The 25,256-nt window shown below is 33.4% G+C and overlaps 4 protein-coding genes and 5 non-coding genes across 12 annotated transcripts; 2 read left to right on the top strand and 7 right to left on the bottom strand.

Moving 5' to 3' along the window:
- Positions 1 to 171: 171 nt before the first annotated feature.
- On the top strand, positions 172 to 367 carry LOC123919270. The gene has a single exon (XR_006813178.1). It is a non-coding gene; the product is annotated as a U2 spliceosomal RNA (small nuclear RNA).
- Positions 368 to 5,301: 4,934 nt separating this feature from the next.
- Positions 5,302 to 8,814, bottom strand: LOC123918419 (ELL-associated factor 1). Of its 2 annotated transcripts, none has more exons than XM_045970472.1 (5): positions 8,482 to 8,814; positions 7,992 to 8,141; positions 7,492 to 7,865; positions 6,525 to 6,567; positions 5,302 to 6,038 (listed from the first exon to the last, which is right to left on the bottom strand). In XM_045970472.1, exons 2-5 carry the CDS (start codon positions 8,107 to 8,109, stop codon positions 5,617 to 5,619), a joined length of 957 nt encoding a protein of 318 aa, XP_045826428.1. In that variant the 5' UTR covers positions 8,110 to 8,141; positions 8,482 to 8,814; the 3' UTR covers positions 5,302 to 5,616. The 2 variants fall into 2 exon arrangements, with proteins under 2 accessions (XP_045826428.1, XP_045826427.1); XM_045970471.1 differs by having other exon boundaries at positions 8,472 to 8,780.
- Positions 8,815 to 12,222: 3,408 nt separating this feature from the next.
- Positions 12,223 to 15,418, top strand: LOC123918418 (aspartate-semialdehyde dehydrogenase). Of its 2 annotated transcripts, XM_045970470.1 has the most exons (8): positions 12,223 to 12,873; positions 13,466 to 13,552; positions 13,659 to 13,703; positions 13,781 to 13,876; positions 13,962 to 14,063; positions 14,846 to 15,000; positions 15,089 to 15,171; positions 15,251 to 15,418. In XM_045970470.1, exons 1-7 carry the CDS (start codon positions 12,307 to 12,309, stop codon positions 15,168 to 15,170), a joined length of 1,134 nt encoding a protein of 377 aa, XP_045826426.1. In that variant the 5' UTR covers positions 12,223 to 12,306; the 3' UTR covers position 15,171; positions 15,251 to 15,418. The 2 variants fall into 2 exon arrangements, with proteins under 2 accessions (XP_045826426.1, XP_045826425.1); XM_045970469.1 differs by having other exon boundaries at positions 12,224 to 12,873; positions 15,089 to 15,418.
- A 1,561-nt stretch (positions 15,419 to 16,979) lies between these two features.
- Positions 16,980 to 18,866, bottom strand: LOC123918417 (small nuclear ribonucleoprotein Sm D2-like). Its single transcript, XM_045970468.1, has 4 exons — positions 18,294 to 18,866; positions 17,841 to 17,921; positions 17,450 to 17,554; positions 16,980 to 17,355 (listed from the first exon to the last, which is right to left on the bottom strand). The coding sequence occupies exons 1-4, from the start codon at positions 18,402 to 18,404 to the stop codon at positions 17,239 to 17,241; spliced, it is 414 nt and encodes a 137-aa protein (XP_045826424.1). The 5' UTR covers positions 18,405 to 18,866; the 3' UTR covers positions 16,980 to 17,238.
- Positions 18,867 to 20,936: 2,070 nt separating this feature from the next.
- Positions 20,937 to 23,974, bottom strand: LOC123918416 (small nuclear ribonucleoprotein Sm D2-like). Of its 2 annotated transcripts, none has more exons than XM_045970466.1 (6): positions 23,858 to 23,974; positions 22,357 to 22,411; positions 22,228 to 22,246; positions 21,775 to 21,855; positions 21,383 to 21,487; positions 20,937 to 21,288 (listed from the first exon to the last, which is right to left on the bottom strand). In XM_045970466.1, the coding sequence occupies exons 2-6, from the start codon at positions 22,359 to 22,361 to the stop codon at positions 21,172 to 21,174; spliced, it is 327 nt and encodes a 108-aa protein (XP_045826422.1). In that variant the 5' UTR covers positions 22,362 to 22,411; positions 23,858 to 23,974; the 3' UTR covers positions 20,937 to 21,171. The 2 variants fall into 2 exon arrangements, with proteins under 2 accessions (XP_045826422.1, XP_045826423.1); XM_045970467.1 differs by lacking the exon at positions 23,858 to 23,974 and adding an exon at positions 22,579 to 22,680.
- On the bottom strand, positions 22,587 to 22,670 carry LOC123919201. Its single transcript, XR_006813113.1, has one exon. It is a non-coding gene; the product is annotated as a small nucleolar RNA Z159/U59 (small nucleolar RNA).
- LOC123919203 lies at positions 22,883 to 22,962 on the bottom strand. The gene has a single exon (XR_006813115.1). It is a non-coding gene; the product is annotated as a small nucleolar RNA Z159/U59 (small nucleolar RNA).
- On the bottom strand, positions 23,250 to 23,332 carry LOC123919200. The gene has a single exon (XR_006813112.1). It is a non-coding gene; the product is annotated as a small nucleolar RNA Z159/U59 (small nucleolar RNA).
- Positions 23,519 to 23,604, bottom strand: LOC123919199. The gene has a single exon (XR_006813111.1). It is a non-coding gene; the product is annotated as a small nucleolar RNA Z159/U59 (small nucleolar RNA).
- Positions 23,975 to 25,256: the final 1,282 nt, after the last annotated feature.

Below are 25,256 nucleotides of genomic sequence, written 5' to 3'. Positions count from 1 at the left end.
ATAACATTGATAACAAAGATAAAGGAGGAAGAAGGAAGGAGGTAGGAGAAGAAGAATACAGTACACAGTGAGTCCCATGCTGTATTGCACAATAGTCCCACATCGAGGAGATAAGAAAGAAAGTGAGTAGATGTGAGATATAAAACCAGCAGCGAGTACATATTTCAACTCATACCTTTCTCGGCCTTTTGGCTAAGATCAAGTGTAGTATCTGTTCTTATCAGTTTAATATCTGATATGTGGCTCATTGGGTCACACGATATTAAATTACTTTTTTGAGGGGGAGAAGCCACCACAATAGCTTGCTATTGGGTTTCTCAAGTGTCACTTTTGTGTTGCACTATTGCAATTGTCTGGCGCACCCCACCAAAGGTAGTTAAATATTATTACTTTTTCATATCCTATTTTAATTACTGTACTAGCAATACAGATCATGCTAATTATTCAGTGAAGATGATCGTGTTTAAACAGTATACAACCAGAGGGTGGTTCACTTGATTCTGGTTCTTTGCCAAATTTCTTGTTATATATGGTTTTCATTTTTATTCTTCTGAAGGGCCATGATTTTTGCAATTACTGCGTCTAATCCATATCAGTTTGGTGCATGCCAAACTGATTGTACTTCAATAAAAATACTCCTAATCTGCAGTGAGAGTTTTTTAAGGAGAATGAAACAGCTAGCAAACATCTTAGCAGAAAAATGCTAACAAATAAATTGTTACAACAATGTTTTAAGTTTTGCTTATGTCTTAAAATTAGAGCCGGGGAGAAATTGATGTGATAGTGGTAGCCTTAATATTTGGTGATTCAGTTTTCACAAATGCACAAAATTAAGGTTGGCTCAAGTATTTCAACATGTGTGTCATGGCTGATGCTAAAAAATAATAGTTCATGTGGCTAGGCTCACCAGGTGTTGTGGGTTGGAGGTGCAGCAGCCTGTGATCCCTCCACTGTCAGGAGAAGGAGGTGTTCGCTGCTCTGTTAAACCAGCCTCACGCTGTACCCTCTTGTCTAAGACCCATAAGACCCGTGCTTTAGCACAAGTCCCGTGGCTCAACTCTCAACTTGGAGCGAGCAGGCCAGCATAGTGCAGCGACAAACCCAACCTGTTAAGCCAAAGCTATGTCCCATCACCTTGATCCCCCCACTTGGATCACAAGCTGAAGCTGGTGCTATTCAGCTCGGCAAACTTTCTATCATGTCAAGCTTTTATAAACACTTACTTGTGTCATATTCTAGCCAATGTGAGACTTAATGAATCCAAGATGGTGTAGTCTTAAATGTTGCAATAAGCTATAATACATATTACAATAGTAGGAATAAACCCCTACTTTCATCGTAGTCTCAACAATATTTGGTACATCCTAGTATACATAATTTAATTTGATCTGTAGATTATGCATACTATGTACTGATAAACTTCTTATATGAGCAAACTGATATTTATAAGTTAATGGATAAAAGAGACATTGAAATGGAGAAAGAGAATAGCTATTTTGGGTTCTCATTATTGTTAATTATTAATGTTTATGTAATATTTATGGCTTTGATCTTAGAATAAGGTGTTGTGTTTTACTAGTATTTAAGAGATAAAAGTTTTGGTTCGAAGGTGAAGAAAAAAAAATGGCATGGAGAAAGAACAAAGAAATAGTTGCAGAGCCTATGACAGAGATGATGGGGGAGTGAAAGAGAAAAGAAATTAATATACAGTTGGTACATGATAACATTTTTTATCCAACGGTGTACATGGTTTTCCCATGGTGGGAGACCTAAGTAATTCTCCCACCCTAGCATCCGCCTTGCAGGTGTCCTAAAATTAGAGATGAGGAGAAATTGATGTGATTGCTTTATATTGTCATACACGCTAACACCCTCATGTCTAAGACCCACAAGACCCGAGCCTTTGCTCGAGTCCCATAGTACAACTCTCAACTTGGAGTGGGCAAGCCAGCATGGTGCACACACCAGTCCTACTAGTTAAACACTTATTTATGTCATATATTAGCCGATGTGTGACTTAATGGATTCAAGGTGGTGTAGTATTAACTTGGAACATGTTAAAAAATATTTCTCATTAAAAAATTCATCACAAAGAACAAAGTGACACTTATATTCAATGTCCCATTTTCCCAAACAATAAATCGAAATTATCTGAGCTTCAAAGGTTAAGGATGGCGAAAAGAAACGGAAATGGAACTGCGATTCACTTCAACAAATTTGTAGGAGTTATAGTTGTACTTCATAAATCATAATTCTTAGAATTGAGAGTTCATCCTAACTCAACCCTACAAAACTGGTTTGTAAGGTGAGGATTGTCTCTACTTTATAAACACATATGCAGGCCATCTTGCAACTGATGCGAGACTTTTTAACAATAATATATACATTTACTTTAAGAAGGAAGAAATCATGAAAAGAGTTCTTGTGGTACTTTTTTGTATTCCATTCCACAACTCAATAAATTAAAACTTCAAGGTTTCGACCCATATTAAAAAAGTTTTACATTAGAAAATTAAATGGTCTTCAAATTAATAATCATCAAACCACAGTTAACAATAAACTAAGCACATCAGGTCTGAAATAAAATGAGTAGCCTATATGATGACTCGATGATCTCCATGAAGTGCGGACAAGCTTGCCAATCAAGGCGTGAACTAAGAAAGTGACGCAGTAGCGTGAACAAAATCAAAATGAATTTGAAATCCCTGAAAGCAAATGATCACTTGTTATCTGTTTGTCCAAAACAATCGATACAGAAAGTTAAACATGAGGTAAAAGCTAAGTTAACTATATTGACAAGATCATTAAGAAATAACTTGTTATACAATGCTATGCACAAAACAAATTCAATGAGATTCATTTATAAGAAATATTTAAAAGTCGACCTTGTCATAAAAAATGAAAACATTAGACTTTACAGGACATGATGATTTTACCTATTCAAATTATGCATGCCATTTTATTTTATTTTTGGTCAAGTTTAATGGCTAGAATTTCACCCCTTAAGGTAAATAAGTAGGGAATCCCGGGTTCGAACCCTATCCCCTGCATATCGCAATGTCCCTAGCAACTGAACTATGCTCACAGGGACAACGATGCATGCAATTTATTGAAGCCAAAAGTAACAAACAAAATCAAGAAATTGCAGCCAGGGAAAAGCAGAGAAAATCAATATGTGCCAATACTAATTCAATCATTGATATGAGATTTATTTATAACAACAATTATTCAAAAGTCAAAAACTTGTCATAAAAAATGAGAATATTAGGCTTTACAGGATGTAATGATTTTACCTGAAGAAAAAAAGTGTTTGAAGTACCTATGAATTCCAACCTGAAGAAAAAAAGAAAGAGAATTTAGAAATTCAATATTTAAAGCTTGAAAATGAAAAGTATTGGTGGTTAGCAAATCATTAAACAAAGGAAATGTTGCATTCCTAACAAACTTGATTATTATGCAGCTTTGCTCCCTCTCGGTTATCTAATGTCATTTGAAAATCTCGGACTATAACCACGTTCTCGTCCTTTTTTTTGTTGAATTTGGAATCATTCCTCCAACAAATGGGCAATCATCTGCCAACAACTTGTTTAAAGATGGTGGAAGTTGTGGGATACATTCAAGCCTTTTGCAATCACTTAAATTAAGTGATTTCAAACTTGAGAGATGAGCTATGCACTCAGGAAGGTTCACAATACTGCAACAACCAGAACAATCAAGCCCAGATAGATGGTTTAGATTAACAATGCTGTTTGGAAGTGACACCAGTTCAGTGCATAAGTTCAGGCACAAGGTTTGAAGTCGAACCAAATACTCCAAAGATGAAGGCAGTTCCTTAATTGCTGTTCTTGTTAGGTTAATGTGAACAAAAGTTTCTGCAGGCTCCAAGATCTCTGGGAAGATCTTCAGCATTGAGCAACCATGCAAATCAAGTTTTGTCAACTTCAATTTGAAAATACTGCTTGGAAAAGATTCAAGTGATTCACAGAAGGTAAGGTTTAACTTGCTAAGTTTGCTTAGACTTCCAATGGAAGATGGAATAGTCTCAAGTTTCTGGCAATTGTACAAGCTCAACTCTTCAAGGTTGACCAAACGGTTCAAGGATGAAGGTAGTTCCTTGATTGCTGTTTCGTTTAAGATGAGCACCTCTAAACTTTCCATAGTCGCTTCGATTTCAGGGAACTTCTCTAAATTAAAGCAACAACTGAGGTAAAGTCTTCTTAGAGATTTCATCTTAAAAAGGTCAATTGGAAGGCTTGAGAGGGATTCACAGTCGGAGAGATCTAACCAACAAAGCTCATGAAAACTTGGAAATAATGTGGGCGAACCATCTCTCAACAATGCTAAGTTTAGTAATTGTATATTATCCTTTGGTTCTTTATTTAAGTCATCAGAATCCAGGAAGGGGTCAAAAGGTATTAAGAATTTCTGTGGTCTAACATCATACCCAGGACTCAAAATTCCGGGGAAGCAACTCGATGAATCTTCAGTGAAGCATTTCAAAGAAAAGGACCTTAATCGCTTGCCACTTTGTTGTAGCTGAACCCCCATTTTTGCATTACTGACAGAAAACATCTCAAGATTGTGACAACCATTGAGCACTATTAATCCAGAAGTTCTCTGGAGAATATTGCAAGGAATGTGTAAACTCCTAAGGCTAACACAACCATTTAACCATAAACATTTGAGCTTGCAAAGGAAACTAGAAGAATAAACTTCGCCCAACGTTGCACAATGACTAAGAAATCACTTGTTCAATATTTGGGCATTGAGAGAGGTCTGGTATTTGAATCAGGTTCTGAGAGCCATGAAGATCAAGTGTTTTCAAATTTGGTAAATCCTAGAACAAAATAAATAATAGTAACATAAATAAAAGCTTGTAAACTTAAACTAATTTATTCGATAAATAATTGATCAAGAACAAACCTTATGTGTTGGTTTTGTTGATTATCAAACCACTTAGATGAATGTTTTAGACAACTTCATATTAGTAGTATTTCTTGAATTGTGATGGGAAAACAGTAAGAAATCATACAAGAAATTGCACTGAGTTACTTCCTTCAAGAATTCAATTTGGTAATTTTGAAGAAAAATATTAGTAGTATTTTTTTTTTGGCTTAAAAAATATTAGGTGAAAGAAAGTTAATTTTCTGCGCTGATAAAAGGGCATTTTTTTCAGTAGTTGTATTACCTAAGTGATTTTTTTTTAGTCATGACCGCTCAGTTTGTCAACTCATGAGAAAAGTTGGGGGTTTCTTATATGCCTTAAAAGTTGCTTACATGTTTTAGTCATGACAAAGAAAATTAAAGACGATTTAAAAACATCAAATATACTTATATACAGTACCATATCACTAATACCCTTTTGCACTCTATTTGTCATATATAACAAAATTCCCAACCTTTTAGAATCTACATTTTTCTAACCCAGGCTTAATAAATACATTCTATATATTGGATAATTTGTGACAAAAACTATAAATTATAAAAGGAAAAGAAAGAAAAAGTGAAAAACCTAACCCAGGCTTGATAAACACATTTTATATATATTGGATTATTCGCAACAAAAACGATAACTGATAAAAGGAAAAGAAGGAAAAATCCCACGGTTATGCAATTTTATATCGAGGTAACCGAGTCTTCATCACTGCCTTCACTATCACTGCTGCTACTGCTCCCACTACCGCTTCCACTGCTTCCACTGCCACTGCTACTACTGGAAGTAGATGTTTGCTCATTCCTCCCCTCTGCATTCACCTGGGCTCTGAGAGCTTCAGCAGCATTGGGTCCTTTGTCCACCTCATCACCACTATCATCTACATCAGCAATTTCATCATCAGTGAGTGGAACATTCATGTCAAATCCAACATTATCCTTTTCTTCAACATTGTTGTCATCCTCAGGTGTTCCACCTCCAAAAAGTTCTTCCATGTCTATCTCTCCAGGTTCTTCGGCTTCATTTATGGCAACTGGTGAGGTAGCGTAAACAGTGGGTGGTTCATTTAGATGATCAGCTGACCTCTTGGAACCAGATTTGAGGCCTGTCATATGATAAGTACAGCATTAAATTAATTTCAAATCAATAGATACATAGCAAAGCCACTGCAAACCATTTCATCAATTGTGGATGCATCACTTTTGAAAAACATCCAGCAAAAAATATGTGCCTAGAAGATACCGGTGAACAGTTAATATGTATAGTAGAGAGTACATAAAGACACTCCGCAAATTAAGGAGTGATTTAAGGAGTTAAAATTAAAACACAATAAATATAAAATCAAATGGTATCTAGTCTAATAATGATTAAATATTTCAACAGCTTAGTATATCCTCCATGCACCAGATTGAAGAAAAAGGTTGCAGTGAGAAACAGAAATTCAACCGAAAAATGACCAAAAATTGCAAGTAATACAGAAAGGACATATGTTGGGATATCTCATGTGTCATCATAAAATCAATTAAACAAGGAAATCAACACAAATTCCAAATACTCTACTGCAAAAACCTTCTAATCATATCATACTTACCAGGATTTTCAGGTTCACCAACATCAATACGTTCTACTTCAACCTGTGCAGAATCAATGTAAATATAAGGTAACAGGGTAAGAAAAGAAATCAGTAGAAGGAATAAATCATTTACTCGCCTTCCATCACCATAGAAGCAACATAGAAAAAAGGCAAACAACTTCTCATTGTTGTTCTTACTTCTTACTCCCTATGGTGATTTTTTTTTTTAAAAAAAAAAACTTGATAGAGACATCAAACAGTGATTGCGTTTTCCAATTCTATATGATTTATTCAGAAATTGATTCCCAATTAAACGTGAGTATCATAAGAATCATTATCGTCAATCTACTCTCAAACCACAATCAAATTAAAGACGTACTCTTTTAAACAAAAAAATCAACAACAAAGCTTATATTGATTATATACTCAACAAATTCAACAACGGGTGCCTTCCATTCGTGCTTTTCAATTGAAAAGCTCCTCTTTTTTGAAACTGAAGTACTACCCAATTCATGTCTTCCAATAGATTGTTGAACCAATTTATCTAAAAACTGCATATTCATCACCTCAACAAATTCAAAAATTAATTTAATACCTTAGAAATTAGGTTGAAAATTTTGAACCCAATAGCAGAAACAGGTACTGAGTATTCTAATCTTGAAATCTATAACTGCGATGGAGATTGCGTCTAACACTATGCACCAGAAAGCATCTTAACCATTGGTTTTGATGGGATGATTCTTAATTAATCCTCTCATCTCTCACATTAAAAAGCCCTCTCACTTGATCTCTTATGATATTAACGCACACGGTACTGTGCATACCAAGTTCAGTAAGGTACCAACTTCCATAAAAACACTTAAAATCTTCATATACAACAAAATTAACCATATAAAGGATAGTCTCCACTGCATAAATTTTTATGATGAGAGGAACTAGACTATTAAACTGACAACTATGCTAAAGATAGTTAGTAGGCACTTACTGGTACAGCTTGATTTGAGCTCCTGCCACTGCCAAAAGGTGCCGGTTTTATGGGCTTCCCAATGGGAGATGACCGAGGATCCAAAGTTGGTCCAGCTGGAGCAGTAACAGTTCCAGCCGCAGCAGCTGAAGACTCGCCAGGCATTCGAAGGTGTCGCAGTTGCTTCACAGCCCTATCAAGCCGCTCCAACCGAAGTGTCCGGCCATCAAAGAACAATACAGCATCGTTTTCCTTGTATTCCTCACTATTTCCCTCAAATGTCACCTTGGGTTTTCCTATTTGGTTGTTCTGAAATTCCACAGAGACTCTATTCTCTTTGGTCTTGCGTAGCAATCCTGGCTTAGTCTTATCAATTGAAGCTGGCTTAAATTCATCTATACAAATTTCAAGACATAAACATTAAAAAAATCAAAATAGATAATGTCGAAAACATAACAATATAACTATTGCAAACTCAAGTTTGAATTTTTAGAAATGGGATTTTTTTTCCCGAAACTTACATCGCAGAGTGCAGTATTTGTTAGACGATTCATCTTTGAAAGAAGGTCCAAGGGTAAGATCATACCACCTATCAGGCTGAGGAGCAGTTTTAGGCTCTTCTTTAGATTTGTTAGCCATTGTGGAAGAAAATTCCACAAACCTTACACAACCTGATTGATTGGAATGAGTTGTTATTAACAAATTCATTTCATTCAAAAAGAAATTAACAAATAAAGATTATTCTAATCCTAATCAACAGAATGTATTGTATAATTTGTATCCTAACCATGCAGTGCAGTTACAATTTGAATCTCTCTATAAGACCCTATAATCAAAATTTAACAAAACCTAATAAAAATCAATTTTTGAGTATCTTAATTCCCACTTTCAATCAGCATCACAAGAACAATTTTATAGATTAAATTATGAGATTATAAACTCTAATTCTGATTTATTGATTATAGATTAATCGCAAGAGAAAAAAGAAGGAAAAGGAAAACCTGGACGGACGTTTTCACTGTTGCTGGCGGCCGGCGAACAACTCCGGCTCCGTTTACCGGAAAATTGAGTTCAGTGCTGACTCCAACTTGTTGTCTATGATACTACAAGCTCCTCGATTCTTAAAAAACGTGTTTTTTTTTTTCTTTTTTTTTGTCTTTGGTGAATGGTGATGGTTTTCTTCAAAAACGAAGTGGAAAGGGCTTTGAATTATAAAAAAAAAAGAAGTTGTTATGGGTCATGCTAACCCTAAGGTACATATTATTAGATTGATAAGCTAACAATTACAACAATCCATTATCAAAAAAAACAACAATCGATTATTATTTTAGAGATAAAAATTTCATAAGAAAAAATACAATCTTATCGATTATAAGAATTATATTATTTTTTTATATTTTTTTTAAAAAAAATATTTAATATTGACTATTATGAGTAATAAAAATTCAAAAAATATCAAATTTTACATTTTTGGTAATTTTGATAAATAATATTTAGTATTATAATTTTTTAATTATACAATAAATAATTTCTTTCAGAAAAAGAGAAATACTTAGATAGGCACAAACTTAAATGATAAATATTTAAACATACTCACACACCTAAAAAAATAAATATAAAATAATTGAATGATGTGACTAATTTATTTTTCTTTTAAATTATTTTCATCTACGTGTGTGTGCGGGCGCCCAAATATTTTGATTTAGGTTTGTGTCTATATAAGTGTTGCTCAAGAAAAATATTCTCTCTGTTTCTTTTTAATGTCATTTTAGATCACGATACACATGTCAATGCACAACTTTAATCACTAATATCTTTAGTTATATGTTATAAAAAATTATAAAAATTATATATTTTGAAAATATTCTTCGAGGCGAATTGAATAATATCTTATATGGTAATATTTTATGTATATATATATATATATATATATATATATATATATATATATATATATATATATATATATAAGTAATAAAATATGGTCAAAGTATGTTATATGAATAGTGCACACAATTCTCAAATGACACTTAAAAAAATGAAGGGAGTATTCATTTACCTACTAATTTAATGAACTAATGCTCCAGTACACTTGAGTTTATTCAAATGCACCATAGAACTTCCCAATTAAAAATTGTTGAATTGGACTTGGATTAATCTCATCTTTAGTTTGAAATTTTCTCTTCCCCACCTTTGTTCTAGGCTCCCAATATTTCTGTTTTTACCTCCGAAGTATTATTTGGAAAACCATTTCTCAAGTGAGATAAATTTTCGAAAAACATTTTCCGCTCAGTAGGTTTCGAAAAACGTTCTCTGAAATATACTAATATTAGAATGGAGACGAATTCCCTCGGTTATATTGTGTTTTCCCCTTCCAAATTCAGAATATTTCAATTTTCTACCCTACTCATCAATCAAAGCAAATTCGTGAAGGTTAGTCATCCAATAGATTCAATTTGAAGCCCCACAAGTAAGTGTTAGATAACACCTACCGTTGTATTAACTTGTATCATTTCACGATCATTTCATGGGAATTTAGTTGCCTTTGACAGACAATGGCATTAACACGGGTAGATTTTTAGGACTTCCCATATGTTTCGTTTATTTTCTACTCCTCCTTGTAACAACCACAAACTAATGATTCTAACTGGCTAAATGTAAAAGAAGACACCTAGTGATGGTTTTGCTAAATTTGTTGGTGTTGGAAGTGCTTTTGTAGCAGAGTTCTGGGGTGTTTTGGAAGCCTTGAAATTTGCAAGGAAGAAGGAATTCCGAAAGGTTGAAGTTAATATTGATTCGATCTCAGTTGCAAAAGTTATTATAACTGGTGTGTTTAGTAGCTCCATGAGTTGTTCTTTGTTACAGAGTATAATAAGAAGATTGTTGGATGAGGAGTGGGAAGTGAATGTTTCACACTCATTATCGCAAAGCAAACAAGTTTTGCGGATGCATTGGCAAATATGGGTTGCACGTTAGACTTGTCCGAGTCATATTAGAGATCTATTTTTTGCTGATGTTTTGGGGATCAACACTCACCATTTGATTCCATTGCGATCTCTTTTCTCTTGGGTTTAGGCCCTCTTTGATATAAAAAAAATAAAGAAATGACACTTTTCTTTTTGTTGCGAAAATTCCATGATTCTCATTTGTGCAGTTTAACTTTTGTGTGCTTTTTTAGCCTTTGTCTGTTTTTTCTCCTTATTTAGGAGTCTAAAACATGTACTTTTGTTTTTGCTCTTTGGGGTGGTTAGATTCAATCAATGTTCCTAGTTATGATGTTGTCAATAGACGAAGGATAGATGAAGTGGTAAACATCACTGAAATTTTCATACACAATTGTACAGTCTAATAATAGACATCGGTATTATTAGTACTAAGCCTCGGCAGTGGAATATATTGTTTAATAGATGAAAAAGTTACATGGTAAGAAGCACTTTAACAATGAATGGATGATCATGAACACCACTAACCACAATGCAAAATCCTTAAGAAATGGAGATACTTCTTCATTGAGCAGACTTTTTTTCTCAGTATGATCATCTTCAAGCATATGCTCAAACTCTTCATATCAACATTTTGCCACCAGTTTTACATTTTATTTTCTTTTGTCAACTTGATCCATATCAACATCATTGTCATCCTCACTACCATCATCAGCAAATTAATGGAGTATCATCAACATCATCCTCTTCCATATCTGAGGGTATATCTATCTATATCCAAGTCATCATCAACCTCATTGAATTGGCCACTTTATCCAAATCATCATTATCAAAATTATCATCTGCTCCTAATGAGGGATCAACAGAATCCAAGAGATCCTCAATCTCTTCATTTTCACTTTCATACCCACCACCATCAACATCATAATCATTGGCAACAAAATAATCCACAGCATAAAAGTAATCATTAGCACCAAAATAATCCAAACATAGCCTAAATTATTTAATATTAAAATCACAAATTTATTTTTTTTTTTTAAGTCATAATCTCTAGTTCTCACGGAAATGGGTCCGTTGATCAAGAACTCAATTGCAAGGTAAATAAAGTTTGGCAAAAAATGTTTCATTAGAAATCGAATTCGAGTTCTCTCAAACAATTTGTCCAAAACAATAGTTCATCAATCACTTGAACTCAATGTATTAATTAAAATCACTATTTTTTTTTATTGTCCCCATAAACATAGTTTAGTTGATAAGTACATTACGTGCAATATGCTGAGTTCGGACCAAAATGCACCCACTTATTTAATTTAAAATTAAAAGTGAATTTCTAACCCCAAAAAACACAATTTTTTAAAATTTCTAACAAATGAACGATGAAATCAAATTTACTTTCTATATCATTATTGATTAGCAGGCAGAGTTAAGAGACAATTAAACCAAATTTGTTTTTTTTTTCTTTTAATAGACGAAATGACAAAGTTATTGAAAATTCACATATACAGTGAAGATATCGGGTATCGAACTCAATCACGACATCCGACACTAGTAATTTCAACATGTCAGTGAGTTAGAATTTGTAGTTTCAAATTTGCCTTCTTTATCATTACAACATATGGAATCAAATTCTCTTTGATTTTACATATCTGGGATGAAATTATGATATACTCACTCATTTAAAAAAATGTTTTTTCTAACAAAAAAAATTACTCCTACTTTTTCTTAATTTATACCAATATAACGGCTGATTAAGTACAAAGACCATTATACCCTTGGTGCACTGGTTTTTAGTTTTCTGCCACCTCGTCCTCTGTTTTCAGTTACTGTCCCACTTCTAAAGTCCAACAACAAAGTAAAAACCCTTTCTTTCTTTCTCTCTCTCTAGAATCCATCAATGGCTTCACTCTCTCTCTTACGCCAAACCCATTTCATCTCCGCCACACTCCCAACCCGACCCAAACCCAAATATGCATCACCACCAGGAAGAGTCCAAATGTCCCTTCAACAAAACGCACCAACAATCGCCGTCGTCGGAGTCACCGGCGCCGTCGGTCAAGAATTTCTCTCCGTTCTCTCCGACCGTGATTTCCCATACAGTTCCATCAAAATGCTCGCATCAAAACGCTCCGCCGGCCGCCATTTAACCTTCGAGAACAAAGACTACGTTGTGGAGGAGCTGACGGCGGAGAGTTTTAACGGTGTTGACATTGCTCTTTTCAGTGCTGGTGGTTCAATTAGTAAAAAGTTTGGTCCTATTGCTGTGGATCGAGGTACCATTGTTGTTGATAATAGCTCTGCGTTTCGAATGGATGAGAATGTTCCATTGGTTATACCTGAAGTGAATCCTGAAGCAATGAAGAATATTAAAGTTGGAATGGGAAAAGGTGCTCTTATTGCTAATCCTAATTGTTCTACAATTATTTGCTTAATGGCTGCTACACCTCTTCATCGTCGTGCAAAGGTTCAATCTTTTTTCTATTTAGTTGCTTAATGAATTGAATTAGTTCTCTGATTGGAAATGCTATTTTCTAATTTACTAATTCTCAATATTTAGTTTGTGTTTGTTTGGTTTAGGCGACAAAAATTTATTTTTAATTAATTGACTTTGTAAAATTGTTGAGATGGTTTATGTAGTTTGGATACATTATGTAAAAGTGAGTTGAATAATAGATTTGAAGATGAAAAATCTGTTGTAGGAATGTTGACTTCAAATTCTAGCTTCAAGTTACAATCAATTTTACTCAAGGTTATTAGAACATGTTAAAATCGATTTTAAGATCAGACAGTCCATATTTTAATATCAGATTTTAACTGTTTTTAAGTATAAAATTTAAGCTCGAAATATGGACTGTCTGGTCTTAATCACTTGGTCCAGATATGACCGACTGCAATGCGACCTCTCTCCGACTGCACTGAATCCGGATCCACTTAAGTTGTATGGTGTTTGATAGGAGTAGGGTTTAGATGTCATTTTATTTTAGTATGTGATTTTATTATGTATTTTAGTTTGGGCGGTTTATTTACTTTTTGTGTTTGTTTGATAAATGTTACAGGTGTTGCGTATGGTTGTTAGTACATATCAGGCTGCTAGTGGAGCTGGTGCTGCTGCAATGGAAGAACTTGAGTTGCAAACTCGTGAGGTTTGATTTGATCTATCTCATATTTTACTACAGGGAAATTATGTGAGGAGAAGCTGGTTTCGTAGTCTTTGATCACAAATTGAAGTTTTTGTTTTTTACTTTGAAGGTATTGGAAGGAAAACCACCAACATGTAATATATTTAACAGACAGGTATGTGCTGCTCTTTCTACATCTCTTGTGATTTGAAGTTTGAGAATTGCTTCATGATGACTTTGTTTTTTTTGCAGTATGCTTTTAATCTGTTCTCACACAATGCGCCTGTTCTTCCAAATGGATATAATGAAGAAGAAATGAAATTGGTCAAGGAGACGAGAAAAATTTGGGTGAGTTATGTTTTTTATTTGCTTTTTTTTTAAAAAAAAATCATGTTATGAAATTCTTATACCTTGTTTCACTACTCTTTTGCAGAATGACAAGGACGTTAAAGTAACAGCTACATGTATACGAGTTCCTGTCATGCGGGCTCATGCTGAGAGTGTGAATCTTCAATTCGAGAATCCCCTTGATGAGGTAGTTAATACTATTTTCTCTTTACGTTGTAGCTGCAAAATTACATAGCTCACAACTGATTTATTCCATTTTAAAATATATTTTTGTCAGACTATAACATTTTCTCCCCCTCCAAAAATGATGCAAAGAAAATGGTTTGTATTAGGGTTCAAATTGGTACAACATTATGTGTTCATAAAATTTATGGAATATTCATTTAATTAGGTTAGAGTAAGATTGTTGATGAGGTTAGTTATATTTGGTTCCACCCTATTAACATTGAGTTTCCTGCATGGTCGGCCATGGAGGCTAGATTTTGTGGCTTTTGATCAAAGGATAAGGGGCTTTTGATTTAGATTGATTAGGGGTATTTAACAAGTTAATTGTGTGACATATTGTGAGTTGCCACAATTAGTTTTAGGGTTGTAACCTTAGTGACTTTTCCCTTGTCATCATACAAAAGTTGGTGCAGGATGTCTAAAGCTTTATTTGTATTAAATAACAAAATTGATTTTTAAGGCTGTATTTGTGTTAAATTCAGACTCATCATAAACAATTCTATCTAATCTTTTTGATCAAGTAACAGATTTATGCTTTTTTGAGCCTATGTTTATAGATAGTCCTGGACACCATTTATGCATTGTTGTCATTTCTTGAAGATTTTTGTTCCCTTTTTTCATATGTATAAAACAGCAAATTTTATGATTCTGTGTATTTCATGTTTGAATATGGAAAGGCCTTATACAATTTTAAGCAGGGCTTAAGATCTCATATCTGAATTTCTTTGGTTTTAATATCTTTAGGACACTGCAAGAGAGATTTTGAAGAATGCTCCGGGTGTAGTGGTTATTGACGACCGTGAATCTAATAACTTCCCTACTCCATTGGAAGTGTCAAATAAGGATGATGTTGCTGTTGGCAGGATTCGCCGCGACCTGTCTCAGGATGGGAATCAAGGGTAATTTCTTCTATGGCAATATATCAGTTTTCAACCAGTTTTGCACTTTATCATAATATTTTACATTAACAGTGGATTTTACACACAGGTTGGACATTTTTATATGCGGGGATCAAATTCGCAAGGGAGCTGCACTTAACGCAATCCAGATCGCCGAGTTGTTGCTATGAGTTCTGATATGTCAAGATTTTGGTACCCTAAAATTATGCTGCTTTTGAATCAGTTTTGTATTTGTAGTTGGAAGTGGTTATTCTTTGGTTTTGTAAGGTTTAGCTAGTCGAGGATTTTTCAAGGATGTGGTTATTCACTAGCTAGAACAATTTTTTTTTTCTTTCACGGCCTTAATTATTTTTGCACTGACACTCTGTAGTCCGCTCCTGTGAGAATAACAATAGTTGGTTATATGGCATTGGAAACACACCCAATACTCCTTAATCTTAGGATTGAATGATTTGGATTTGATGCGGTAACTTGGATTTGACGGATATGTCAGTCGTTCAAACTGTTTGATCTCGAATCGACGTCCTGAGATTGTAGTTGATTTTTTCAGTGTGTATCGATGCCGTCCGAGTTTGAATCGATGGCTGCAATTCAAAACAGCGTGTTTTTCTTACGGCGGCAATCCGGGTCAGAGGGAATATATTGACTAACTTCGATTTGCAGTTAACTTGACGCTTCAACACAGAAAAAGCTACACCTACTGCCACCTAATCACAATTTTGTGATTCTCAACCTACCTTTGAGCTATAGAATTTTCAACCTGAATTAAAATTTATTCATGTTTCTATATAAGAAAATTTCGAATATGCTCTTATCTTTCATTGCTTCAATCGCATTTAATCTCATTCTTTTCATTAATGTAGGTGTAAATTATTTGATAATGTAATAATATAATTGATAAAAAAAAAAGTAATTAATATAATAACCTTAAAATTTGTAAACAGTTGTATAATTTTTTCTCTAAAAAATCTACAATGAAGAAGTAATTTTCAAAGGTTTTTTTTTCTATTTGTAGAAGCAAATGACTAAATAAGCATATGCTGTGCCCAGAAGAAATTACGGTGTTCCATCAATACCAACATTGAATTAAAACAAATAAAAAGTAGAAACAACCTTATAAAAAATCCACTCCAAGAACACCAATTCAAACACCATGATTTCAGCCATTGTGAAAATGAATGCTTGAATATCATAGATTTGTTCCTCAGCCACCACTTACGACATATTTTTTTTATTCCTCTGCTAATTTATCTATCATCACATCTTTACGTTGAAAAATCTTTTCATTTCTTGTTGTCCATATCATCCACACATAAGCGATCCATTTCTTGTTGTCCTCTAAGAATTTAGCTAAACCTTCTTAAATCTTATTATGGGAGACTAAAATATCTTCTGCACCCAACTATAGAAACTACTCATAATATCTTAAGGTAAATGAAATCAATTTAAAGAGTTGACATCTCCCATCAAATATTTTTTCATAGGCATCAGCCAAAGATCGACCTCTGAACCAAATAATTACAAGATCGTGTATCTACTGTTTGTAACCATATGTTATTGGTAAGCCTTCCTAAATTTGTTCCAACCTCATTGTGTGTTGTGCACATTATTAGCTCTTTTACTCCTAACCAATAGTAGTAAAATGGACAGGGGATTAAAAGATGTGAAGCAGTTTCTATCTCACCACAATACACAAAGAACTATCCATCCCAGATAAAATTGTTACTTTATTTTGTACCAAACTCTAGTAGCAAGGCGTCAATATAAGTAAGAGTGCTACTATAATCCTAGTTGTATTTGGCTTATTACTACTGATGAAATGGCATAAGCACAATCTTGCCTAAAAAAATCGATTCACATAGAATTGAATCACAGTTAACAACCGTAAACATTGTTTTTTTTTAAACCCATTCAACAAAGAACTCCACCAGAAACATTGCTTGCTTATGCAACCTTTAGTTACTCTACTCTGGAAATCATTTCAACCCCTATCAACAAAGAATTCCACCAGAAACAATTTCAAACCCACATAAAAGCACAAAGCTCATTACATAGTCAACTATTCCATACATTCATTGATTGTTAATACGTACAGTACATAAATCCACATCTAATTCTATATATCCTCCATCAATATCTCTTCCGCATATTATCATTATCAAGAAGCATTCAATCTAACCATACTCAATTATCAAGAATTCCATAACAAAGACAAAAAAAGACTTTCATAGATGATGCTTATTTGGGGTTCCTAAGAACAATGATGACTGAATCACCACGGAGGAACATTTTGCTGATAAATCTGTCCTTGTTGACTGGTTGAGCCTTTTTCTTTCCTTTACCAGTCTTAGGCACCTGATACAATACAAACAGAAGATTTAGCTATAATGTTACAAGTTCAAATGTAACAACCAGAGAAGTAAACTGACATAAACAAAATAATGCATACCTCAGTCCACATTTCCCTGACATTTTCAAGAACCATATTGCAATGCCTATCAAAAGCCCTGACACGGCCTAGAAGCTTCTTGTTGTTGCGGCAATTTATCAGTACCTGCATAAATGTTACACATGAAATATATGTCAAGAATTCTAGGCTTCATCCTTTCTCATTGTTATTTCTTGTTTATATAGAGAGGTTACAGTGCTATACAATTAATAATTACACTAAATAATTACATTTAATGAGAACAAATCAATTTCTGATTTGTTTCCCTTATTCTAGGAACAACTAATAAATATAACTAACAGGACAAGCCAACTTCTTATTCATAGTATGTTCTGAGCACAACCCAGGAAAACACAGCACTATATATGTGATGTAAGAAAAACAAACATACCTGTGTGTTATTCTTCACACTCATCATGAGTACAGATAGTGGTCCTGTGTTGAATTCCTCTTCCTCATTCTTAGCCACAGCCTGGAACAATTGACAAGAATATTAAACACCAATCCAACAATAAAAGTCAAATAGAGTACTAGAAAACCATAGTGATGCAGACAGAAAAGACAAATTCTTTCAATATGACAATAAATCAGCAATGTTGCCCTAAGTTGAAGGTTGGAAATTCAACATATCAATATTCTGCTCCCAGACTGCAATCTAAACTAACTAAAAAAACCCTCTACCTAGCTTAAAAACGAAAAAAATAAATAAACTTTCACATTATAGGAGCAGTAAAAATCAGCCCATGTCATACCAGATTATGTAAATAGAACATAGATCAAGGAGAATCAGGGTCATAATGGCAAACTATTAATCAAAAAGAATATTAAAGAATAAATAACTTACATCTTCCTCCATTGGCCGGAAGAGCTCATTAGGAAGAAAAACATTCAGTATAATAGAAACTAACATTTTCAAGAACTTGTTGCTTCGCTGCCGACACACCTTGCTCCCCATTAGGTATGGAGGATATGGGAATAAGAAGCATCAAAGTAAGGCTCCTATGCTGATAAGCACAAAGATACATTCTCTCTCCTGTCTGTTGAAGCAAAACTGTTGGAGTAGCAAACACCCATGTACCAACCTCTGCACCCCATAAATCAGTGACGAGATAACCATCTTTTCCCTTGGACCACTTGTCACTCTGCAAGGGCCTCACAACATGATAGTTGTTATCATCACCATGGGATATATCAGATGATCCATAAAAACTTTCAGACATGGAGTTTTGAGAAGCCACGTTAGTCTCGGCGACAACATTCGATGCAATATTTCCTTTCCGTAAGTAGTACCAGGAACTTGTTCCAGAAGATAGAGCACGCGGAGTCAACCTTAGCACAGCATATGTGAATAAGTTTATAGTGTCATCCTGACAAAAGAGTCAAAAGTCAAGGTTAAGAAGTAATTTAATATATGAGCAAACAACTTTACCAAGATTAAATTGCTAAAAAGATTAATTGCTAGCTGTCAGTGATTAATTGCTTTGCAATTTATGTTTAACGGAACTTTGAGAGATATATGCTAAAAAGATATCAACAAAAAATTATATTTCAGAAAAAGAAACAAATATTGTAACAGAAAAAAAAAAACAAATCTTTTTTACTGTAACAAATTTTTGTTAAGATATGAGATATTAATGCGGGATTAAATCTGTTTCAATTTCTTGGGTGTCACTCTTTCCTTTATATATATATTATTAACGATTAACGATACAAACCAATTCCCTTTTGAAGTTTCTGTTTCTTGAGTGTCACTCTTGAGTGTTACTCTTCCCTTCTTCTTCAAGAACTCTTTTAATTGCATTCTTCCCTTTTTGCTATGGCTTTTTCCATTGACATCCATCACCTTTCCGACCGATTCCCGGAGGGTTTAAGAGTCTTTATCATTGATCATGACACCACTCAACTTAATGCCATTGCGGATTTGTGCTTTCAATGCAACTATGAAGGTTTGTTAATTAATTTACCATACCTTATTCAATTTTATATTAAATTCTGTTAAGTTAAAGTCTTAATTTTTTTGTGTAAAAGTTCTCACTTTTATGTTTGTTTGTTTGTTTGTTTGTTTGTTCTAGTTACCACATGCGCTGCGGCTTCTTTTGCCGTGCATCTTTTGAGAGAAACAAAGGGTTCTTTTGATGTGATAGTAATTGAAGCTCAAATGCCGGACATGAATTCGTACGAATTTTTGCAACGTGTTACACAAGAAATCAAAATTCCAATCATAATGATGGGAGTTGATGACACAACAAATGCAAGAATGAAGGCTATTGAAAAAGGGGCATGTGAATATTGGGTTAAACCTTTGAATGTGAATCATATCAACAACATGTGGCAACATTTTGTAACGATTCAAGACCAAGATCAAATTTGTAGAATCTTGGAGGTAAAAACAGGACTAAAAATAATGAAGAGAAATCATGAAACTGCAACAAAAGAAACCAATGCTTATGTTCTTGAAAAATATAGTGATAATGATCATGATCAACCTCCAACAAAGAAGAATCGTTTATCATGGTCAGACCCAAAACTTAAAGAACAATTTCTAAAAGCTGTGAATCAACTTGGCATAGATAGTAAGATTCTTTGTCTCAAATCTTTTTATTTTATTTTCTTTGTTTTTATATTTCAATAAACTCACTTGTATGTGTTAATTTTTCTTCTCAGAGGCAACGCCAAAACATATTACTAAATTGATGAATGTTCGGGGTTTGACACAAAGCCAGGTTGCTAGCCATTTGCAGAAAGTGAGACTTGGTTTGAAGGGTACAAGTAAAAAGACAAAGTTAAAGAAGGAATTGTCAAAAAGTGGAAAGCATAATCAATATCATGTTCCTAATAATGAAAGCCTTGAAGTTGTTCAATCAATGTCAATGCCAGAACAGAATGAAAGTGTTGAAGTTGTTCGGTCAATGCCAATGCCAGAACAGAATGAAAGTGTTGAAGTTGTTCAGTCAATGCCTGCTGCAGAACAGGACCAAAATGTTGTACTGAATTCAGCAAACATACAATGTGATTACAACATTCCTGCACAAGCACAACAGCATGAGAATGTGTTTGATGATTTTGATATTTCCAAATTGTTTACTAACGAAACCAACATGATGGTAGATGGTTCATCATACCTATATGATGATGAAGCATGGCATTCATCTGAATATGGCACATTTAATTGGTGTTAGAATTCTTTTATTAATTGTTTCTACTGGAAGAAAGAATAGTAGTACATACGAAAAAAGGTCATGGAAGACTTTCATTAATGATGTAATTAAATACTCCTTTTTTATTTTTTTAAATGGCTATTTCTGTCAATAATTAATTTCTTTTGTTATTACGTATTTGATAATCCCTTCGTTTATTTTTAATTCTTTTATATAGTACTTATGCTTTGCTAAGTGAATCTAAATACTTTATATTGCAAAAGATTTATCACCTAGAGAAAAGTAAATGTAGTACTTTGTTTTGTCATAGAGTTAGGAAAAGCATAAAATTCCACCAGAAACAATTTCAAACCCACATAAAAGCACAAGCTCATTACAGAGTCAACTATTCCATACATTCATTGATTGTTAATACGTACAGTACATAAATCCACATCTAATTCTATATATCCTCCATCAATATCTCTTCCGCATATTATCATTATCAAGAAGCATTCAATCTAACCATACTCAATTATCAAGAATTCCATAACAAAGACAAAAAAAGACTTTCATAGATGATGCTTATTTGGGGTTCCTAAGAACAATGATGACTGAATCACCACGGAGGAACATTTTGCTGATAAATCTGTCCTTGTTGACTGGTTGAGCCTTTTTCTTTCCTTTACCAGTCTTAGGCACCTGATACAATACAAACAGAAGATTTAGCTATAATGTTACAAGTTCAAATGTAACAACCAGAGAAGTAAATTGACATAAAAAAAATAATGCATACCTCAGTCCACATTTCCCTGACATTTTCAAGAACCATATTGCAGTGCCTATCAAAAGCCCTGACACGGCCTAGAAGCTTCTTGTTGTTGCGGCAATTTATCAGTACCTGCATAAATGTTACACATGAAATATATGTCAAGAATTCTTGGCTTCATCCTTTCTCATTGTTATTTCTTGTTTATATAGAGAGGTTACAGTGCTATACAATTAATAATTACACTAAATAATTACATTTAATGAGAACAAATCAATTTCTGATTTGTTTCCCTTATTCTAGGAACAAACTAATAAATATAACTAACAGGACAAGCCAACTTCTTATTCATAGTATGTTCTGAGCACAACCCAGGAAAACACAGCACTATATATGTGATGTAAGAAAAACAAACATACCTGTGTGTTATTCTTCACACTCATCATGAGTACAGATAGTGGTCCTGTGTTGAATTCCTCTTCCTCATTCTTAGCCACAGCCTGGAACAATTGACAAGAATATTAAACACCAATCCAACAATAAAAGTCAAATAGAGTACTAGAAAACCATAGTGATGCAGACAGAAAAGACAAATTCTTTCAATATGACAATAAATCAGCAATGTTGCCCTAAGTTGAAGCTTGGAAATTCAACATATCAATATTCTGCTCCCAGACTGCAATCTAAACTAACTAAAAAAACCCTCTACCTAGCTTAAAAACGAAAAAAATAAATAAACTTTCACATTATAGGAGCAGTAAAAATCAGCCCATGTCATACCAGATTATGTAAATAGAACATAGATCAAGGAGAATCAGGGTCATAATGGCAAACTATTAATCAAAAAGAATATTAAAGAATAAATAACTTACATCTTCCTCCATTGGCCGGCTTGAGAAGAAAAAGCAAACAAAACAAAACAAGTTAGACAGCTGCAAACTAAATTATAATGATAATAATTTCAAAAGATTTCAAAAAATAACCAACAAGAGAATACATACCTCATTTTGGATGAGACTTCCGGTCAGATGCTAAATTCCTCTAGTGAAGTTGAAACTGACAAGAGTAAAAAAAATCAATTAACAAATGATAAATTGGAACAAGAAAAAAAAAATGAGCTGAAAAAGCTAAAGTTTTAAATTAAATCAAATGCAAAGCGCAAAAATATCATATTAAAACACACGATTTGAAACCTAGGACAAAAAAGTAAAAGGAAGTAATACATTAGCAAGCCTCTTCAGTTCAGGTCTCCATGTAATTTCCGCATGGGCAACTCAGAAGAACGAAAGTTATTTTGTTTATCATCCTCAGAGGCTATATCTAAGTGATGTTTCAAGGCAGAATAGACTTCCCATGACAGAACTTAAACAAGGAAAAATAGCAAATAAGGATGGAAGAACCAACAAGAGCAGATAGGAACAAAAAACCAATAAACTGAATGCTAAAATTTAAAATGAATGGCAAAAGATTAAAAAGAAAGTATGATAAACAACACAACAAGTGAAAAGAGAATAAAAACATCATAATGCCTCTTCAGTTCAGGTCTCCAAATAATTTCCGCATGGATAACTCGGACAAAAGTTATTTGTTTTATCATCATCAGAGGATTATTGACTGGGGTTTGATGGCAGCACAAACTTCACATGATATGACCTTAGACAAGTAGAAGACCTAGTCCAGCAAAAAACCTTAAGCAAACAGGAAAAAATCCTACAATAAAACTGAATTAAAAAATTCCGAGTATCACGGCCATTAGATTAACACAAGACTGATCATATCCTAAAATTGGACTTCAAGGGATGGGTAAAATATGTGACAAAAGTCACTGAAGTTGAGGGACTCTGTAATTTAAGTATGGACGACTCGAAATAACAAAATGGAAAGACAAAAAAAAGCCTCTTCAGTTCAGGTCTCCATATAATTTCCCCATGGACAACTCGGAAGAACGAAAGTATTTGTTTGATCATCATCAGAGGCTGAATGGGGGGTTTCATAGCAGACCAGACTTCACAAGACATGAACTTAAATAAGTATAAGACCTAATAAAGCTTTAAGCAAAAACACAAATTATCCTACCATCAAACTAAATCGAAACATATGAATCTAAGAACTGAAAGAAAATAATATCCATATTTCAAAATGGGCCATGGAAATGTATGAAAAGTCTCTTCAGTTCAGGTCTCCAAATATTTTCCGCATAGATAACTCAGAAGAACGAAAGTTATTATGTTTTGATCATCCTCAGAGACTTATTCACTGGTTTTTAAAATCACAACTTAACTTATGAAACCCTAGAAGTTCAAACAAAATTGATTTGGTTAATTGTGTTTTTGAAGAAACTCTCAGAACGAGAAAATCAGAAAAATGAACAAGTAAAATCTTCAATTATCAAAAATTCAAGCAAATGATGACGAAATTCCTAATTTAAACATTGAAGAGATCAATTAAGACTACAAGAACAACAACGAGACACGAAAATGAAGTAGATAGAGAGAAAAGTACCTTGTTCCGATCTGAAAGGTACCAACGAAGACGAAGATAGAGAGAGAGAGCGAGAGAGATTCCGATTTAGTACAAAGCTCAGTACTCTCTTTATACTGTTAAATTGCAAAACCCTAATTCCTTTGCGATTTTTTTTTTGACGGGTCAAAACCCTGCTTTACCCTCAAGGCCCATTTCTCGGCCCATTCTGAATTATTCTTCCTACCCCAACACAAATTGTACTACACCTACATCACATATGAAATTTCTATTGTGACCCTAACAATTTTTAAATATTTGAGGGATAGGGGCCTAGGGGGATATTCATTATGTAAAAAACTTAGGGTATTGAGTTTTTGTTTTTAGCTTTCAAAAACTCTTTTATAAATCAATTTTAAAAAGCAGTTTTCAAGAGAAAAAGAAAAAGAAAAAAAGTTGTTTGGTAATTCTATTTTCAAAAACTATTTTGGAAAAGAGAAAATGAAAAAACTTGTTTGATAACATTATTTCTAAAATATATTTCGGAATCTTAAAAATCAAACTTGTTTATATATATTTCAAATTTTCATAATTATTCTCTTCTAATTTGAATATAATTATTTTAAAATCCTAATAATAAAAATTCATTTATTTACATAAAGGTACTACTTTTTATTATTTTTGTAAATAAATAAATAAATTGTTCTTTGGATTATCTTAAAATATTTTCTATTATTTAAAAAATGAATAATTTTTAAAACTATATTTTTTGTTAAAATAAAGTACTTAATTTTATTATTAAAAAAATCAGAAATTTTTATATAAAAAAAGTAAAAGGCAGTTTTTTTTAAATCAAAAAACAGATTTTTGAAAATTAAAAAATAGTTTTTTTAAATTTTAAAATAAAATAATAATTTAAATATTATTTAATAAAAAAAGTGGTGGAAGGTGGTGGCCGCCCACCGCTGTGATTCGCCGAAAAATATGTGGTCTGCCGCCTAGACCACCGTACCGGCGCCGGAGGTCCGGCCGTTGAACAGCCACCACCGCCACCTGACTTTATTAATTAAAAATTATATTATTAAAAAAATCGAAAAGAAAAAAAAAAAGAAAAAAAGAATTGGGCTTATTAATTAAAAAAAATATAATTGGGCATGTTAGCAAATCAGGGGAGCCTAAATAGCAACTTTCCAAAAATTGAAAATAAAAATAGAAAACCAAAACACATTTTACAAGTTTCAGTTTTTTAGTCCCTAAAACTGAAAAATACAAAACAGTTTTCAAAACTTTTTTTCAAAAACAGTTTATCAAACAAGTTTTTTAGTTTTCTAAGTGTTTTCAAACATGCCCTTAAAATTTAATGTTTTGAGTATTCTTTTATAAATTTTTTGGAATGGTGTTTTGAGTATTCTAATTCACATGTGAGTTTAATCCAAGTCCT

This window comes from Trifolium pratense, linkage group LG3 (assembly GCF_020283565.1).
Source record: "Trifolium pratense cultivar HEN17-A07 linkage group LG3, ARS_RC_1.1, whole genome shotgun sequence".
Classification (NCBI taxonomy): Eukaryota; Viridiplantae; Streptophyta; class Magnoliopsida; order Fabales; family Fabaceae; genus Trifolium; species Trifolium pratense.
The sequence above is the reverse complement of the archived record's forward strand: the minus strand, read 5'-3'. Positions and strand labels throughout refer to the sequence as shown.